The sequence below is a fragment of the Salmo salar genome, chromosome ssa01 (assembly GCF_905237065.1).
Source record: "Salmo salar chromosome ssa01, Ssal_v3.1, whole genome shotgun sequence".
Lineage (NCBI taxonomy): Eukaryota > Metazoa > Chordata > Actinopteri > Salmoniformes > Salmonidae > Salmo > Salmo salar.
This window is the reverse complement of record NC_059442.1, coordinates 90,444,255-90,461,758: the sequence shown is the minus strand read 5'-3', so window position 1 is coordinate 90,461,758 and position 17,504 is coordinate 90,444,255. Positions and strand designations below refer to the sequence as shown.

At 46.2% G+C, this 17,504-nt stretch overlaps 1 protein-coding gene across 4 annotated transcripts in view; it reads right to left on the bottom strand.

The window, feature by feature from the left end:
* tecpr1a (tectonin beta-propeller repeat containing 1a) overlaps positions 1–17,504 on the bottom strand; it is a 24,496-nt gene extending 6,992 nt beyond the window's left edge. For 2 of the 4 annotated variants that reach the window (XR_006771086.1, XM_045724227.1), the window contains exons 1-14: positions 17,309–17,504; positions 12,000–12,232; positions 10,634–10,816; positions 8,553–8,675; positions 7,786–7,911; positions 7,440–7,614; positions 7,075–7,175; positions 6,649–6,750; positions 5,313–6,420; positions 4,934–5,079; positions 4,582–4,737; positions 4,330–4,479; positions 3,892–4,049; positions 197–324 (exon numbers count right to left, since the gene is read on the bottom strand). Coding sequence is in view for 3 of the 4 variants with exons in the window: in XM_045724227.1 (XP_045580183.1) it covers positions 197–324; positions 3,892–4,049; positions 4,330–4,479; positions 4,582–4,737; positions 4,934–5,079; positions 5,313–6,420; positions 6,649–6,750; positions 7,075–7,175; positions 7,440–7,614; positions 7,786–7,911; positions 8,553–8,675; positions 10,634–10,816; positions 12,000–12,224 (2,881 nt within the window). In the remaining variant the exon portion in view is untranslated. The remainder of the gene's footprint in view (positions 1–196; positions 325–3,891; positions 4,050–4,329; positions 4,480–4,581; positions 4,738–4,933; positions 5,080–5,312; positions 6,421–6,648; positions 6,751–7,074; positions 7,176–7,439; positions 7,615–7,785; positions 7,912–8,552; positions 8,676–10,633; positions 10,817–11,999; positions 12,233–17,308) is intronic. The other 2 variants (XM_014208848.2, XM_045724235.1) reach the window with 2 other exon arrangements.

The following is a 17,504-nucleotide window of genomic DNA, read 5'->3' as shown; positions in this document are numbered from 1 at the left end:
TAAGTCCAGTCCAGTAGGTTTATGTTTAGCGTATGCTTTAAGTCCAGTAGGTTTATGTTTAGCGTATGCTTTAAGTCCAGTCCAGTAGGTTTATGTTTAGCGTATGCTTTAAGTCCAGTCCAGTAGGTTTATATTTAGCGTATGCTTTAAGTCCAGTCCAGTGGGTTTATGTTTAGCGTATATTTAGTGTGTTTACCCTGCAAGAATCCCCCTCCATAGCCGCCGGTGTAGACCCAGACAGTGTGGTCGTAGCCAACCCCCCACACCACCCCCAGACTGTTACACTCCACCAGACGCAGGTGGCCCCCCACCTGATGCCAGAACCTGCAGACACACAACGTGGGGTTGAAGACAAAGTAAGGAAAAGTATAACATTTTAAATGAAAGGCTATTCAGACAGTCAAGGCTATTCAGACGTTCAAAGTTTATTTGTCACGTGCGGCGAATACAGCAGGTGTAGACCTTAAAGTGAACTGCTTACTTACAGGCTCTAATCAATAGTGTAAACAAGGTATTAGGTGAACAATAGGTAAGTAAAGAAATAAAACAACAGTAAAAAGACAGGCCATATACAGTAGTGAGACTATAAAAGTAGCGAGGCTACATACAGACACCGGTTAGTCAGTCTGATTGAGGTAGTATGTACATGTAGATATGGTTAAAGTGACTATGCATATATGATGAACAGAGAGTAGCAGTAGCGTAAAAGAGGGGTGGTGGGACGCAATGCAGATAGACCGGTTAGCCAATGTGCGGGAGCACTGGTTGGTCGGCCCAATTGAGGTAGTATGTACATGACTGTATAGTTAAAGTGACTATGCATATATGATAAACAGAGAGTAGCAGCAGCGTAAAAAGAGGGGTTGGGGGGGGGCACACAATGCAAATAGTCTGGGTATTTGCATTTGCAAAAAGGCTGTTGAGAAGCCTTTTTGTCCTAGACTTGGCACTCCGGTACTGCTTGCCATGTGGTAGTAGAGAGAACAGTCTATGAGTGGGGTGGCTGGGGTCTTTGACAATTTTTAGGGCCTTCTTCTGACACCGCCTGGTATAGCGGTCCTGGAATGCAGGCAGCTTAGCCCCAGTGATGTACTGGGCCGAACGCACTACCCTCTGTAGTGCCTTGAGGTCAGAGGCCGAGCAATTGCCGTACCAGGCAGTGATGCAACCAGTCAAGATGCTCTTGATGTTGCAGCTGTAGAACCTTTTGAGGATCTCAGGACCCATGCCAAATCTTTAGTTTCTCTTCCTTTCCTGAGGGGGAATAGGCTTTGTCGTGCCCTCTTCACGACTGTCTTGGTGTGTTTGAACCATTCTAGTTTGTCGTTGATGTGGACACCAAGGAACTTGAAGCTCTCAACCTGCTCCACTACAGCCCCGTCGATGAGAATGGGGGCGTGTTCAGTCCACCTTTTCTTGTAGTCCACAATAATCTCTTTAGTTTTGGTTACGTTGAGGGATAGGTTGTTATTCTGGCACCACCCGGCCAGGTCTCTGACCTCCTCCCTATAGGCTGTCTCGTCGTTGTCGGTGATCAGGCCGACCACTGTTGTGTTGTCTGCAAACTTAATGATGGTGTTGGAGTTGTGCCTGGCCATGCAGTCGTGGGTGAACAGGGAGTACAGGAGGGGACTGAGCAGGCACCCCTGTGGAGCTCCAGTGTTGAGGATCAGCGTGGCAGATGTGTTGCTACCTACCATCACCACCTGGGGGCGGCCCATCAGGAAGTCCAGGATCCAGTTGCAGAGGGAGGTGTTTAGTCCTAGGATCCTTAGCTTAGTGATGAGCCTTGAGGGTACTATGGTGTTCAACGCTGAGCTGTAGTCAATGAATAGCTTTCTCACATAAGTGTTCCTTTTGTCCAGGTGGGAAAGGGCAGTGTGGAGTGCAGTAGAGATTGCATCATCTGTGGATCTGTTTGGGCGGTATGCAAATTGGAGTGGGTCTAGGGTTTCTGGGATAATGGTGTTGATGTGAGCCATTACCAGCCTTTCAAAGCACTTCATGGCTACGGACGTGAGTGCTACGGGTCTGTAGTCTTTTAGGCAGGATGCCTTTGTGTTCTTGGGCACAGGGAGTATGGTGGTCTGCTTATAACATGTTGGTATTACAAACTCAATCAGGGACATGTTGAAAATGTCAGTGAAGACACCTGCCAGTTGGTCAGCACATGCCCAGAGCACACGTCCTGGTAATCCATCTGGCCCCGCAGCCTTGTGTATGTTGACCTGTTTAAAGGTCGTACTCACGTCGGCTATGGAGAGCGTGATCACACCGTCGTCTGGAACAGCTGATGCTCTCATGCATGCCTCAGTGTTGCTAGCCTCGAAGCGAGCATAGAAGTGATTTTGCTCGTCTGGTAGGCTCGTGTCACTGGGCAGCTCGCGGCTGTGCTTCCCTTTGTAGTCTGTAGTAGTTTGCAAGCCCTGCCACATAAGACGAGTGTTGGAGCCGGTGTAGTATGATTCAATCTTAGCCCTGTATTGATGCTTTTCCTGTTTGATGGTTCGTCGCAGGGCATAGCAGGATTTCTTGTAAGCTTCCGGGTTAGAGTCCCGCACTTTGAAAGCGGCAGCTCTACCCTTTAGCTCAGTGCGAATGTTGCCTGTAATCCATGGCTTCTGGTTGGGGTATGTACGTACAGTCACTGTGGGGACGACGTCCTCGATGCACTTATTGATAAAGCCAGTGACTGATGTGATGTACTCCTCAATGCCATCGGAAGAATCCCAGAACTTGTTCCAGTCTATGATTGCAAAACAGTCCTGTAGTTTAGCATCTGCTTCATCTGACCACTTTTTTATATGCCGAGTCACTGGTGCTTCCTGCTTTAATTTTTGCTTGTAAGCAGGAATCAGGAGGATAGAGTTGTGGTCGGATTTACCAAATGGAGGGCGAGGTAGAGCTTTGTACGCGTCTCTGTGTGTGGAGTACAGGTGATCTAGAATTTTTTTCCCCTCTGGTTGCACATTTAACATGTTGATAGAAATTTGGTAGAACTGATTTAAGTTTCACTGCATTAAAGTCTCCGGCCACTAGGAGCGCCGCCTCTGGGTGAGTGGTTTCCTGTTTGCTTATTTCCTTATACAGCTGACTGAGTGCGGTCTTAGTGCCAGCATCTCTCTGTGGTGCTAAATAAACAGCCACGAAAACTATAGCTGAAAACTCTCTCGGCAAGTAGTGTGGCCTGCAATTTATCACAATATACTCTACTTCAGGCGAGCAAAATCTAGAGACCTCCTCAGATTTCGTGCACCAGCTGTTGTTTACAAATATGCACAGACCCCCCCCCCTCGTCTTACTGGAGTCAAGACTATTCAGACACTCAAAGCTATTCAGACACTCAAGACTATTCAGACAGTCAAGGCTATTCAGACACTCAAAGCTATTCAGACACTCAAGACTATTCAGACCGTCAAGGCTATTCAGACAGTCAAGACTATTCAGACAGTCAAAGCTATTCAGACAGTCAAGACTATTCAGACAGTCAAAGCTATTCAGACAGTCAAGACTATTCAGACACTCAAGGCTATTCGGACACTCAAGGCTATTCAGACACTCAAGGCTATTCAGACAGTCAAAGATATTCAGACAGTCAAGACTATTCAGACAGTCAAGGCTATTCAGACAGTCAAGGCTATTCAGACACTCAAGGCTATTCAGACAGTCAAGGACTATTCAGACAGTCAAGGCTATTCAGACACTCAAGGCTATTCAGACAGTCAAGGCTATTCAGACAGTCAAAGATATTCAGATAGTCAAGACTATTCAGTTGTTAAGTGCATACATCTGATTAATCTAATATCTATTTATCTACAAATAATAAATCCATCATATAGTTTTTCTCAAGCCTTTATAAGCATCGATGACAGCCCAGAGGACGTGTCTTACATCTGGTCGCAGGGTGTAGGGTTGGGACAGGCCTCCAGGCTAGGTGAAGGCTCACAGACGAAGATGTCTCCTTTACAGGTGACTGACCAGAGGGCCTGTTTAGAGGGGGGACCCTGGATCCCCCGGGAGTCACAGCACGACACACTCAGCAGGGCCAGCTGGGGGTACAGAGAGACAGTCAAAACATTCCCAGACTACAACTTATAAAGGATAGCATGCAGAGAGTCTTCATAAGCCCTACATCGAGGCAAAGTCATGCTACATAGGGTCATATAAAAGGTCCTTACATCTGATGCTTTACTAAACGTGGAATAACCCTTTCACCATCCTTTATTTAGCATGACATTTCCTTATGAATAAACATATGATATTCAGTGAAAATTGAGAACTTGTACTGTGTGTCTGGTTCAGGTGTAAGACAGTGATCATATAACCTACCCAGTCGTGCATCTCCAGCTCGGTGGCAGCAGCCAGTCTGATAGGCCACCTCTGTTTGGTCCTCTCTGCTGTGTAGATGGCAAACGTGTGTTTGGAGTCATTCAGCACCGGCACCAAGATAGTCACCTCGTTAATGAATGCATGTAGGTACTGGATAGAGGGAGGAGAGGAGGAGAGGGGAGAAAAATGATGAATAAATAACTAATTACAGATCACCCAAAATACACACACACACTGTGGCCCTCCCCTCACCTTCTTCTCCTCGTTGAAGTTGTAGTAGAGGAAGAGGATGCCGTCCTGGTTTCCCTCTGGTCCTGAGAACTGCTCCAGGGCAAACCTCACGTCCACCCATTTATGGGGCTTCCAGTCCCTCCACCACTGCATGGTCCCTTTCTTCACCCACACAGACTGGGATGGAGGGGGGAGGGAGGAAGAGAAGGAGGGGACGGAGGGGAGAGGGAGGGAGAGAAGGAGGTGACGAGGGAGGGAGACTAATGAGCCTCTATACAACAAGGACAAGTCATAAACAAACTAATTTCATCATGGCAACCAGAAAAAGCATTTCCAAGCATTCAAGTTGTAAGGACGTTCAAGTTGTCGGTACCTGTTCTATGGCCTGTTCGTAGTGTTTAAAGTTGTCCATCTCTCTCTTGGAGCGTTCGCTGAGCTGTTCAAAGATCTGTTTCCGCCAGGCAGCTGTCTGGGCTAGACTGATGGACAGACTCATGGACTGGACTGAAGATGTCAGGGCTGGGAGAGACAAATAGACAAAAATCTAAATCTTTATCAACAACATGTGAAGGAACACTCCAGTGGCTCAACAACAACAACAACAACAAGAAGCACAGGGACACTGTTCCATCAGCCAGAAGGGTGTATTCTGATGTAATTGGAGCTGGAGTTTTGTATAGTGCTAGGCTTGTTTTGATATGCAGGAGAAATAGAATTTCAGGGCGATACAATATCTACTGTATGTGTCTCACCTGTGGCAGAGTTGAACCAGTTGAGCTGGGAGTGACAGTCCACACCACAGCCTCCTCCACTGACCCATGCCCAGAGCGGGTGTTCATCCGCCCCATACGGCTCTTCCTGACACAGGGTGTAGGTGGCCACAGAGGACAGGCTACAGGTGTCAGCCGCGTCCCCTCTCACCCCAGCGGGCACCACAGCCAGGTGAGTCTGTGCCTCTTCTAGGTCCACGTTACTCCATTGGGGGTCCCCAGGCCCTCCAGACAGGCTGGGGGACAGAACCAGGGCCGGAGCGGGAGATTTGGCATCTGCCTCCCGAAGAGAGGCCTCCTCTTCTGGGATAGAGGGACCTGCGGTGACGGCAGTGGTGGCCCCCTCCCGTTTGACCTTGCGGTCAGAGAGCATCTCGGAGATGAAGCTGTCGCTGGTGACCTTGGGGATGCGTGGTTTGGGGACGTCGGGGTCAACAGGAGGGGGCTCGGGGGGAGGGGAGGAGGAGCAGGCCCCTACTTCTAGGACTGCCCTCTGTGGACCGTTCTCTGTGTCTGAGTCTTCGCTCATCACAGACTGTGCTCGCACCTCACCACTGAAGAAACAACCAGCACTTTGTGAGAGATAAAGAGAGAGACTCACACAGATAGAGACAGACAGACAGACAGAGAGAGAGAGAGGAAGAGAGCGAGAGAGGGAGAGACAGAGAGAGGGAGAGACAGAGAGAGAGGGAGAGACAGAGAGAGAGGGAGAGACAGAGAGAGAGAGAGAGAGAGAGAGAGAGAGAGAGAGAGAGAGAGAGAGAGAGAGAGAGAGAGAGAGAGAGAAAGAAAAAATGAGAGAGAGATAAACTATTAGTATTACACAGAGCACCCAGCTGGCAGACTGCTTGGCTAATCGCTTTATGTAGCCGAGGTTGCCCAAGCAGTGAAAACAATGTGTGTGTGTGTTTATGTGTGTGTTCATGTCCCCAGTCCACCTGTGCAGACTGCTACTGCTGGCGGAGGAGTGGGACCTGATGTCTCCGTCTCGGGGCACGTTGACAGCCTTCCAGGCTTTACCACTCAACTCACTGGAGGTCACACCCTGACGGAAATACACTGCTCGGTCCTCACAGCTGATACCCCACACCTGGACGGGACAGGACACATCAGGCGAGAGCCAGACAAGAAACTAACACGACACTGTGTTTGTTCTCCATTACTAAACTGCCTTTTAATCATTATGCATCGTTTCTTCATGAATGAATGTACAGTTTATGATATTAAGCCCATGCCGTAAGGCTTGGCTATGAGAGTCTAAGGGAACGTTATAATTAGTTGAATAAGCAGAGGAAAGAGTTAAGTCATGGCTCCTTACCTGGTCGTTGAGACCCACGTTAATCATGACCATCTCCCCGATCATCCCGATCCAGCCTGAACCACGGGGGTTATAGGAGTTGATGCCACGTCTGAACCATACCTAACAGGTACCGACAGAAGATCAGCAGGGAAACAGACATGACTGAATGATTCATAACCAGAGGTAGACATGTGGCAGAATTAAAATGACATTTGTGTTTTTTGCCTGAATTCCTCCTTTAGCTCATGTTCACCATTGTCCAGCACCACATTAACTATCAACGATAAATTCAAATTCAGTTTTTTGTTTCATTTTTTAAGCGTCTTTGAGATTCTTCATGTAATGAAAAGTGCTATTTAAATGAAATCTATTAGTATCATTATCTCCAATAATGAAGCATAGAAATGAGTGTTCAGTTATGGACACTCAGTGGTATTGTCTTACCTTGTTGTCCTTGGTGACAGCCCAGACTACGTTGTCCCCCACAGCTACATGGATGGCCCCGGCCTCTGGGTTGGGAGAGTCCACCAGTACCCAGGAGGAGCCTGACAGGGAGTAATGAGGATATGAGACCATTAGACTCTCTCTCTTCATCTCTCTATCTCTCTCACTCGCTCCTTCTCTCTCTCCTTCTCTCTGGCTCTCTCTGTCTCTCTCTTTATCTCTCTCCCTGTCTCTCTTTGTCTCTCGCTTTGTTTCTCTCGCTCTCCATTACACACACACACAAACAGACACAAGCATGCTGTCTCTCTGTGTCTCTCTAACATGCGCATCCACGGATACACACACTTCCTCTGTCAACCAGTCACCTTGTGGGCAGTCTCTGGTGATGCCCTCCCTGACGATGAGTTGTCCCTCCCAGAGCACGGCCCAGACCAGGTCCCCTGGACCACAGCTGATCTGCACCACCTCCCCAGGCAGAGACACCTCCTCCCAGCCATCCCCCTCTGGGCTGTGGTGGTGGATACCCTCACGAAACCACACCTAATGACCCAGATCAAACAATCAGTCAATCAAATGATTTAGGAATACATTACAGTTGTGTACAACCTGTCAGTGTTTTGTGATCTGAAGATATGACCTCCCCCTCTGAGCTGTGTGTGTCTGTGTATGTTAGTGTGTGTGTGTGTGTGTGTGTTTGTGTGTGTGTGTTACCTTGCCCTGTAGAGACACGGCCCACAGAGACAACCTCCCCCTGGGCTCCTCACTGATCTCCCAGCCTCCACAGCTGATGTCATTAAAGGGGTCTGGAAGGGGACCACTGTGACCCTCTGACGGGATCTGGTAACAGAGAGAGAGACAGGTCAACACACACACACACACACATACACACACACACACACACACACACACACACACACACACACACACACACACACAGGAACACACACGGGAACACACACACGGGAACACACAGGAACACACACAGACACACAGGAATAGACACACACAGGAACACACACACGGGAACACACACACGGGAACACACACACGGGAACACACAGGAACACACACAGACACACAGGAACAGACACACACAGGAACACACACACAGGAACAGACACACACGGGAACACACACACGGGAACACACACACGGGAACACACAGGAACACACACAGACACACAGGAACAGACACACACGGGAACACACACACAGGAACACACACACGGGAACACACAGGAACACACACAGACACACAGGAACAGACACACACAGGAACACACACACACAGACACACACACACAGGAACACACACACACACACACAGACACACACATGTACACACACACACATACACACATGCATACATATACTGTAAACTACAGTACATGATGAGTACAATACAAAGCCTGTACACTGCAGGTGTACACAGTTACATCCTGGTTGTGGCAAGTGATTATATTTCTCCAAATACACACCTTGGCCCAGGTGTCCGTGGCCTTGTACCTCCTGTAGCGGATCCATCGCCTGCGACGGACACATGAGTTCCACTTCTTGTCTTTGGTGTAGGTGGCAGGGAAGTCTATGGCATAGGTCCAACCCTGCAGACACACAGACAGACCCATTCACACATTAATCAGCATGTTTAGTGAGTTCCAACGGTATTAGGACACTGACACGTTGTTGTTTTGGCTCTGTACTCCAGAACTTTGGATGTGAAATGATAAAATGGCTATGAGGTTAAAGTGCAGACGGTCAGCTTTTTAATTTGAGGGTATTTTCATCATTATCGGGTGAACCGTTTAGAAATTACTTTTTGTACATAGTCCCCCCCATTTTAGGAAACCAAAAGTACTGGGTCAAATTCACTTATATGTGTATTAAAGTAGTACAAAGTTATGTTTTTGCTAACCTCCCCTGTTACTGTAATGGTTAGAGGTTAGCATATCTTGGGGGTATGATATTTGTGCATCTGTAACATTCTCACTCATCACTATTCAAGACTCATTCAGGATGATCTGTAATCACCGTAGCATCCACATTAATGTAGAAGTGTTTAGAAATATATTCTATTCTTATTTACAATAAAAGGGAATCCATAATGACACAATACATTATTTACCATACATTTCTACTGGGAACAAAATAATCTGAAACACAGCCAAAACAAACAGCAAATGCATCCAAAAATGTGTAAAGTCACAAGCTTGATGTAAGCATTGCGCGCTATCAATATGGGACCAAATACATCACATTTTACTACATTAATTCACATACTTTTTTTCCCTAAAACGGGGGGACTATGTACAAACAGTGCTGTAATTTCTAAACGGTTCACCCGATATGGATGAAAATACCCTAAAATGAAATCTGCCAGTCTGCAATTTAACCTTGTAGTCATTGTATCATCTCAAATCCAAAATGTTGGAGTACAGAGCCAAAACAACAACAAATGTGTCACTAAGTACACTCCATCCAACCATTTCATGCAGATGAATTACCTGACGCATGGAAAAAGTCCAGACCGGGCTGATGGAATCATGAAATGAGGGTACAATTTTATAAATGCCGACGGACAATTTGTTCTTTCGACATGGTGGGATCTTTTTGTGTCTGTAAAATTAATTATGCGAGAAATAGCAGTGAAAATAACCATGATATCGATGATATGTTGTGTGGCCCTCCCACTACCACTCGGGAAAGCATGCGGTTTATTAGGCTACAGATGAATTAAGTTATGATAAACTTCACAGGGTGGTGAAAGTGCAAGGTGATGAACTTGATGCTCCTTTCCAATACATATCGAGGTTCTTATTCTGGTGACATGATGATCACTCTTATGAATAATAATCTCATAATATAGGTAGCCTACCGACTGTACCTGCCAGCTGTTGGCTAGAGCGCAAGTGCCAAGACCAGAGTGGGCCCATTTCTATACAATGCTACAATTTTTGTGACAAAACCATCAGTACATTTGAAAATGTGATGGAAACCCATTTAACATGTTTGTTTTTTTGGTACATGGGAAATTCATGGAAAAAGTTATTTTTATGTGCACTACATCATCATGCAGAGCATTTGATCCGCAAAAAGTTAGTTTGGTGGAAACATCTCTGGTGGGAAAATGGGCATATTGTTTTATGCAGATTTTAGAATATTGGAATGAAAATCTGTCACCAATTGGATGGAAACCTAGCTAGTCTAGTGTTGGAGATCACTGTCTGTGAGGGGCAAGACAATGACAGAGAGGGAGGGAAGAAAGACAGAGAGAGGGAGAGAGAGAAGGAGAGAGAGGGAGAGAGCGAGAGAATGAGAGAGAGAGAGAAGGAGAGAGAGGAGAGGGAGGGAAAGAGAGAGGGAGAAGGAGAGAGAAGGAGAGAGAGGGAAAGAGAGAAGGAGAGACAAGGAGAGAGAGGGAAAGAGAGAGGGAGAGAGAAGGAGAGAGAGGGAAAGAGAGAGGGAGAGAATAGAGATAGAGGGGAATTATAAAATGGAGGAGGCAAGAGAGGAGAGAGAAAGATACAGAAAAGAGAGAAAGACAGAAAGAGAGAACATTCACTTCTTTCTCTGTGGGCTCTCCTCCAAAGTTCTCGTCAATGTACCAGTCCCCCTCCCACTCCCAGTTGGTCGAGGGAAGAAGGAAGCTTTCAAGGGGTTGGTGTTCCAGTCCTGTGATGTTACTCCACTGCCAGCGGTCACTCGGCAACAAGCGATCCGAGAAGTTATCCATGGGATTCCATCGCTGAGAGAGAGAGAGAGAGGGAGATATATATATATATTTATTATTATTACTTTTTTTTATTTAACTTTTATTTAACTAGGCAAATCAGTTAATTAAGAACAAATTCTTATTTACAATGACGGCCTACTCCAGCCAAACCCGGACGACGCTGGGCCAATTGTGCGCTGTCCTATGGGACTCCCAATCACGGCTGAATGTAATACATATATACACTGCTCAAAAAAATAAAGGGAACACTTAAACAACACAATGTAACTACATGGCAATCACACTTCTGTGAAATCAAACTGTCCACTTAGGAAGCAACACTGATTGACAACATGTAAAGCCTTGACTATGTACAGACTCAGTGAGCATAGCCTTGCTATAGAGAAAGGCCGCCGTAGGCAGACCTGGCTCTCAAGAGAAGACAGTCTATGTGCACACTGTCCACAAAATGAGGTGGAAACTGAGCTGCACTTCCTGACCTCCTACCAAATGTATGACCATATTAGAGACACATATTTCCCTCAGGTTACACAGATCCACAAAGAGTTAGAAAACAATCCCAATTTTGATAAACTCCCATATCTACTGGGTGAAATACCACAGCGTGCCATCACAGCAGCAAGATTTGTGACCTGTTGCCACAAGAAAACCAGTGAAGAATGAACACCATTGTAAATACAACCCAATATTTTCCCTTTTGTACTTTAACTATTTCCACATCGTTACAACACTGTATATAGACAATATGACACTTGAAATGTCTTTATTCTTTTGGAACTTCTGAGAGTATAATGTTTACTGCAAATATTTATTGTTTATTTCACTTTTGTTTATTATCTACTTCACTTGTTTTGACAATGTTAACATATGTTTTCCATGCCAATAAAGCCCTTGAATTGAAACTGAATTGAATTGAGAGAGAGAGAGGGTTACAAGAACCATAAATGCATCAGGTGCAAGAGAAGCACAAACACAGTCACAGACAGACACACAGTCACACACACACACAGCCCACCCTCCCCCAGCCCCACACACACACAGCCCACCCTCCCCCAGCCCCACACACACACAGCCCCCCCCCGCCCCACACACACACAGCCCCCCCTCCCCCCGCCCCACACAAACACAGCCCCCCCCCTCCCCCAGCCCCACACACACACAGCCCACCCTCCACCGCCCCACACACACCCTATACCTGGTTCTCGAATGTCTCCTCCTGGTAGCGTATGGGAACATCACTAGAGTGGACATTCAGGTAGATGTGATGGTCACAGGCGATACCCCAGCAACACTGCTGCACGGCTGTCACCCTCTTAAACTCTAACACAGCATCACGACACTGCTCCCACTGCTGCCCTCCGGTGGACAAGCTGTACACGCGCCCGTACACATCCACTGCCCACAGCAGGGACACAGGCATGTTCAGGCCTAAGGAGAGGAAAGACATACTGAAGTAAGATGCACTGCTTTCATTTAAAAGATTAAACTGTTTGGTCTAAAAATAAGGACATTTACCTCAGGGTCAAGCCAGTAGGCCATCAGATTTGGCACCAGTGCTCCTTATAGGACACATCACTGCACTCTATACTCCTCTATAAACTGGTCATCTCTGCATACCTGTCACAAAACCCACTGGTGATGCTTATTTCTAAAACCCTCTTAGGCCTCACTCCCCCCTATCTGAGATATCTACTGCAGCCCTCATCCTCCACATACAACACCCGTTCTGCCAGTCACATTCTGTTAAAGGTCCCGCGCGGAACATAATTACACATCATTTGTACACTGCTAATCAACCACAAGAAGCCCAAACAGATATAATATTTGACTAAATCATCATAATTTCAAACCTTGCTTATATTTGTATATGATGTGTGGGAATACTTGGAAACTGATTTCTTAAACTTAAATCACTTAGAAGCTGATTTCCTGGTGTTTTAATAGTATTTTATGTGCAACAATAAAATTACAAATAAAAATAATAATGTAAGTTTGGTTATTACATTTCTTTGCTCTGAAAAATTGTGGGGCCAAATAAAACCACCCGCAGGCCAAATTTGGCCAGCAGGCCGCCAGTTAAGGGAGCACTGATCTACACTCATTGAAGTGGTTTTAACAGGTGACATCAATAAGGCATCATAACTTTCATCTGCATTCACCTGGTCAGTCTATGTCTCCTGGTCAGTCTATGTACACTCAGTGTATATTTTCTCTTTGTCCCTTTGATTGTAGCAGGCAGTCACAGCTTTAAGATAATCTCATCCAACCCAAGTCTATCCATTTGGGGGTAAAAAGCCACCCTGACCTTACATCAGTGTGTAAACTGTGCCAGCTTCATCCTGTCCTATTCCTTGCTCACTGCACTAGGGCAGTGGTTCCCAACCAGGGGTACTAGGACCTATCCACAGGGGGTACTTGAGAAGACTCATGAGACCATAGGCCTATTGATAAAATGCACATGAGGTGGTACTTCAGGGGTACTCCAGGCAGAGCAAAATTCCGTTGGTGGTACAGTAAAATAAAAAGATTGGGAACCACTGGACTAGGGGCACTGTTCTATCTTGTTGTTGGGAACCACTGGGTTAGGGGCACTGTTCTATCTTGCTGTTGGGAACCACTGGGTTAGGGGCACTGTTCTATCTTGTTGTTGGGAACCACTGGACTAGGGGCACTGTTCTATCTTGTTGTTGGGAACCACTGGACTAGGGGCACTGTTCTATCTTGCTGTTGGGAACCACTGGACTAGGGGCACTGTTCTATCTTGTTGTTGGGAACCACTGGGTTAGGGGCACTGTTCTATCTTGCTGTTGGGACCCACTGGACTGGGGCACTGTTCTATGTTGTTGTTGGGAACCACTGGACTAGGGGCACTGTTCTATGTTGTTGTTGGGAACCACTGGACTAGGGGCACTGTTCTATCTTGTTGTTGGGAACCACTGGGTTAGGGGCACTGTTCTATCTTGTTGTTGGGAACCACTGGGTTAGGGGCACTGTTCTATCTTGTTGTTGGGAACCACTGGACTAGGGGCACTGTTCTATCTTGTTGTTGGGAACCACTGGACTAGGGGCACTGTTCTATCTTGTTGTTGGGAACCACTGGGTTAGGGGCACTGTTCTATCTTGCTGTTGGGAACCACTGGACTGGGGCACTGTTCTATCTTGTTGTTGGGAACCACTGGGTTAGGGGCACTGTTCTATCGTGTTGTTGGGAACCACTGGACTAGGGGCACTGTTCTATCTTGTTGTTGGGAACCACTGGACTAGGGGCACTGTTCTATCTTGCTGTTGGGAACCGCTGGGTTAGGGGCACTGTTCTATCTTGTTGTTGGGAACCACTGGGTTAGGGGCACTGTTCTATCTTGTTGTTGGGAACCACTGGGTTAGGGGCACTGTTCTATCTTGTTGTTGGGAACCACTGGGTTAGGGGCACTGTTCTATCTTGTTGTTGGGAACCACTGGGTTAGGGGCACTGTTCTATCTTGTTGTTGGGAACCACTGTTCTATCTTGTTGTTGGGAACCACTGGGTTAGGGGCACTGTTCTATGTTGATGTTGGAAACCACTGGACTAGGGACACTGTTCTATCTTGTTGTTGGGAACCACTGCACTAGGGGCACTGTTCTATCTTGTTGTTGGGAACCACTGCACTAGGGGCACTGTTCTATGTTGTTGTTGGGATTTAAGGATCATGCTGTGAGGTTACAATAATAACCATGATTAAAGCTGCAATATGTAACTTTAGGGGCGACCCGAAATGTGAGTTATAGATCTGTCATTATTTTACTAGGCAAGTCAGTTAAGAACAAATTATTATTTACAATGACGGCCTGCCCCAGCCAAACCCGTACGACGCTGGGCCAATTGTGCGCCACCCTATGGGACTCTCAATCACGGTCAGATGTGATACAGCCTGGATTTGAAGCAGGGACTGTGGTGATGCCTCTTGAACTGAGATGCAGTGCCTTAGACCTCTGGGCCACTTGGGAGCTTGTTCTATGTGCACTATTTCTATGCTTCCCACTCTTAAATTTAGTTTTTGCATCTTTTACTTTCGGTTTTGTACACTAGATTAAAACAGCTGTAAATACAATATTTTTGGCTATGGAAAATATACACTGCTCAAAAAAATAAAGGGAACACTTAAACAACACATCCTAGATCTGAATGAAAGAAATAATCTTATTAAATACTTTTTTCTTTACATAGTTGAATGTGCTGACAACAGAATCACACAAAAATAAACAATGGAAATCCAATTTATCAACCCATGGAGGTCTGGATTTGGAGTCACACTCAAAATTAAAGTGGAAAACCACACTACAGGCTGATCCAACTTTGATGTAATGTCCTTAAAACAAGTCAAAATGAAGCTCAGTAGTGTGTGTGGCCTCCACGTGCCTGTCTGACCTCCCTACAACGCCTGGGCATGCTCCTGATGAGGTGGCGGATGGTCTCCTGAGGGATCTCCTCCCAGACCTGAACTAAAGCATCCTCCAACTCCTGGACAGTCTGTGGTGCAACGTGGCGTTGGTGGATGGAGCGAGACATGATGTCCCAGATGTGCTCAATTGGATTCAGGTCTGGGGAACGGGCGGGCCAGTCCATAGCATCAATGCCTTCCTCTTGCAGGAACTGCTGACACACTCCAGCTACATGAGGTCTAGCAAAAAATGCCACCCCACACCATGACTGACCCACCGCCAAACCGGTCATGCTGGAGGATGTTGCAGGCAGCAGAACGTTCTCCACGGCATCTCCAGACTCTGTCACGTCTTTCACATGTGCTCAGTGTGAACCTGCTTTCATCTGTGAAGAGCACAGGGCGCCAGTGGCGAATTTGCCAATCTTGGTGTTCTCTGGCAAATGCCAAACGTCCTGCATGGTGTTGGGCTGTAAGCACAACCCCCACCTGTGGATGTCAGGCCCTCATACCACCCTCATGGAGCCTGTTTCTGACCGTTTGAGCAGACACATGCACATTTGTGGCCTGCTGGAGGTCATTTTGCAGGGCTCTGTCAGTGCTCCTCCTGCTCCTCCTTGCACAAAGGCGGAGGTAGCGGTCCTGCTGCTGGGTTGTTGCCCTCCTACGGCGTCCTCTACGTCTCCTGATGTACTGGCATGTCTCCTGGTAGCGCCTCCATGCTCTGGGCACTACACTGACAGACACAGCAAACCTTCTTGTCACAGCTCGCATTGATGTGCTATCCTGGATGAGCTGCACTACCTGAGCCACTTGTGTGGGTTGTAGACTCCGTCTCATGCTACCACTAGAGTGAAAGCACCGCCAGCATTCAAAAGTGACCAAAACATCAGCCAGGAAGCATAGGAACTGAGAAGTGGTCTGTGGTCACCACCTGCAGAACCACTCCTTTATTGGGGGTGTCTTGCTAATTGACTATAATTTCCACCTGTTGTCTATTCCATTTGCACAACAGCATGTGAAATTTATTGTCAATCAGTGTTGCTTCCTAAGTGGACAGTTTGATTTCACAGACGTGTGATTGACTTGGAGTTACATTGTGTTGTTTAAGTGTTCCCTTAATTTTTTTGAGCAGTATATTTCACAGTGGTTTAGACAACACAACAATATTTAGATGATACAAAGATATTTCACAACGGTTTAGATGATACAATGATTCTCTACACTATACTAGCTTGTTTTGTCACATAAACTGAAATTAGGCGAACTATTAGAATTTTAGCAACTAGGAAATGGCGGAGTGATTTCTGCATAGTGCATCTTTAATTAATACAACAGTGCTTTGTTTACACTATTTAAACCACATCTCAGGTAGACTGAGTCACGTGTCTTCATCACTGCCCCATATTCTGAACACTGTGGTCATTACACCATAGTCTATGTGGCATAACAGAAATATAGTATGACGTTTATCATGAATAACTTAATAATTTTAAAGGGGATTTGCTGAGTTTTTATGTTAAAACTAACACCCCTCCTCTCTTTTGCTTCCTGTATATTATGCTATGTCTGGAGCGAGTGATGCTCTTCAAAGGCGTAGCCCCTGTCACTAGCAATTAATAAACTGATGTAGCCAGAGAGAGACCTCTGTACTGTCTGAACCGAGCTGAGATATGATCTTTTATAGCCCACTTGACTCGACAGTCTCTTTAGCGACAATTGTCACCCACCAAGCAAACCGCAACATTGTAACTTGTTGCGTGAATACTGTGGAAAATGAATGACATTTGTTACATTGTAATAGCGCAGTGAATGATCAACATGGATACATTGTAGTTAGTACAATCTTGCTAAGTGACATATAGCTAGGCTTCGGTTTGGCTTATAAAGCACTCTAAACTAGTATTAGCCAGCTAAGTTTATCACAGGTAGTCTGCTATTTTTGCATAATATAGCTAGCTGGCTGCTGCTGTCAGAAAATCTACAACCGCATAACTGAATGACATTATGTTGCTTATAGGGAGGTTTACCACTGCAAAACCAGAAATTAAATAGCTTGCAAGTTAGCAGTAGCTCATCACTTACCTTGTGCTCCCTCTCATAAACGGTATGGCAGTTCACGTAAAACACTGCAATTCATTCGGCATATCAGATTGAATATACAGTGATTTCACGATAACCACTACTGTATCTATTTACATTGCAATCGTTTCCTAATCCGAAACAGGAAGTGTTGGGTTTTACTGTAAACGCAGATTGGCTGCTGCACCAAAATGAACCA